The sequence below is a fragment of the Harpia harpyja genome, chromosome 16 (assembly GCF_026419915.1).
Source record: "Harpia harpyja isolate bHarHar1 chromosome 16, bHarHar1 primary haplotype, whole genome shotgun sequence".
NCBI lineage: Eukaryota > Metazoa > Chordata > Aves > Accipitriformes > Accipitridae > Harpia > Harpia harpyja.
Genome location: NC_068955.1, coordinates 27,161,089 through 27,163,398, shown reverse-complemented (window position 1 = coordinate 27,163,398; position 2,310 = coordinate 27,161,089). Strand labels below are relative to the sequence as shown.

General features: G+C 64.1%; 1 protein-coding gene across 1 annotated transcript; it reads left to right on the top strand.

The window, feature by feature from the left end:
* Positions 1-1,346: 1,346 nt before the first annotated feature.
* On the top strand, positions 1,347-2,099 carry FIBIN (fin bud initiation factor homolog). Its single transcript, XM_052811373.1, has one exon. It carries the CDS (start codon positions 1,410-1,412, stop codon positions 2,058-2,060), a length of 651 nt encoding a protein of 216 aa, XP_052667333.1. The 5' UTR covers positions 1,347-1,409; the 3' UTR covers positions 2,061-2,099.
* Positions 2,100-2,310: the final 211 nt, after the last annotated feature.

Below are 2,310 nucleotides of genomic sequence, written 5' to 3'. Positions count from 1 at the left end.
TCAAGGAACCGCAAGCAAAGAAAGGAGCAGCTCGTGGAGCTCGGCACGCTTGAGCTCGAGAAGAGCAGCTGGTCTCTACAGCAGGTATTTGCTTCACTTGCGCCCAGAGGCAGGATAGTTTATGCTCACAGAACAAAGGCGCCGAGAGGGAAGGGCTCGAGACTCTGCGTTTGAAACGTAGGTGGCTAAAGTCATGGCAGCATAAGAAATGGTAGAGCCGAAGTTCCCTGAGCCCCATAAGGCTCTGATCTACAACGCCGAGTGTAACAGTGAAAAAAGCAGAGATACAACATAAGCATCTGGCCTGTTTCCCACTAAAGTTAACTGTAAGCCCCGTAGTTATTTACAACATGCAGAAGGTATCGGGATGATAGCTAAGATATTTACACTGAAGAGGCGATACAAATATTTTTGCATGCAAAGCCCTCCCCAACAGCGGCGGGAGTTTTAACTCCGGATGACTGCGGGATTTGGTATAATCTCTGCTAGCTGGTGATTTTTTCCATGAAAGGGGAAAGATGACGTGAAAGGAGCTGCTGGTAACTTTACGGACCCTTTCTTTTCGTGATCTCACCTTGATTTAACAACTCAGAAACAGTAAGGACAGATTCATACTAGTTATGTGCAAGGTTCGACCCTGTTGTCACCCAGCCACTGGATCCACGCAGAACAGTGTTTCACGAAAGAGAAACGCTTAAAATTCGACATAGTCGGCCCCGTAGGACGAACCGTATTTGGGTTTTCATCTGACGGGTCTGACATTTTATTTGAGAACAGATTTCGCGTTTCCTTTCCCCACCTTCACCCTATCAGCTTTATTGCGTTACACCTTATACTTGAACCTGCGAGGTTTTTAATGGGTGACGAAGCGCGATGCCTGAGCCACCCGGCCCGTTTGCAGCCTCGAGGGCTCCCTCTGCCCCGCACCCCGCCTGTACCGAGGGGCACCGGGAGCTGCTCCGAAACGCAGGCAATTCCGCAAAGCGGTCGTTTCTAACGGGAAAACGAGAAAAGCTGAGCAATTCCAGGTTTGGGCGGGGGGGGGGGGGGCGTTTAGTAAGGGGGGAGAGGTGCTCCGCCGGACAACCCCCGGGGAAGGGGCGGCGGGAGGCGATGCCCGGGGGCGGTGCCCGCCGACCGATGCCCGGGGCGGGTTTGGGGGGGGGGGGGCGGCCCGGCCCGGCCCGGCCCTGCCCGGCGCGGGGGCCGCTTCCTCCTCCGGCTTTTAAAGGCGGTGCGCCGGCCCCCGGCCCCAGAGCGCCGCCAGGCCGCCGGCCGCTCCACCCGAGCCGGCCCGGAGCGGAGCCGGCCGTGCCCGCGGGGGCGGCAGCGGCCCGGGGGAGCCCCATGGGGCGGGAGCAGCGCGGCTGCGGCCGGCCCTAAGGCTGCCCGCCGCCGGCCGCGGCAGCATGCCGGCAGCGCTGCGCCTGCTGTGGTTGGGCTGCGTGTGCGGGCTCTGCCGCGGGTACTTCGAGGGCCCGCTGTACCCCGAGATGTCTAACGGGACCCTGCACCACTACTTCGTCCCCGACGGGGACTACGAGGAGAACGACGACCCCGAGCGGTGCCAGCTGCTCTTCAGGGTGAGCGAGCAGCGGCGGTGCGGGGCGGCGGCGGGCGGAGGAGGAGGAGGAGGCGGCGGCGGCGGCGGCGGGCTCAGCCTGCGGGAGGAGCTGACGGTGCTGGGCCGGCAGGTGGAGGACGCGGGCCGGGTGCTGGAGGGCATCGGCAAGAGCATCTCCTACGACCTGGACGGGGAGGAGAGCTACAGCACCTACCTGCGCCGCGAGTCCGCCCAGATCAGCGACGCCTACTCCAGCTCGGACCGGTCGCTGAGCGAGCTGGAGGGCAAATTCCGGCAGGGGCAGGAGCAGGGGGGCCGGGAGGAGGCCCGCCTGGGCGACAGCTTCTTGGGGCTGCTGCTGCACGCCCGCGCCCTGCTGCGGGAGACCCGCCACATCTCCAGCGGGCTGCGGGACAAGCACGACCTCCTCGCCCTCACCGTCCGCAGCCACGGCGCCCGCCTCAGCCGCCTCAAGAACGACTATCTCCGCGCCTGAGACGGGACCCCGGCCCGCCCCGCCGGCGGCGAGGGGGCTTCGGCCGGCGCCCGCGGCCGCCCGGCCCCGGCCCCGGCCCCGGCCCCGCCCCGGGAGGCGCCGGAGGGCGCAGCCCCGGGCTCTGTCTGGAAGGAGCACCCTCCTCGAGCAAAGACGTCGCCCTTCGTCCCGGCAAAACTTATTTATTCTAGCCGACTTGCTAAACAAACGGCGCGGTTCTGTGAGCCGGGAGGTCAGAGGCACGGTGAAG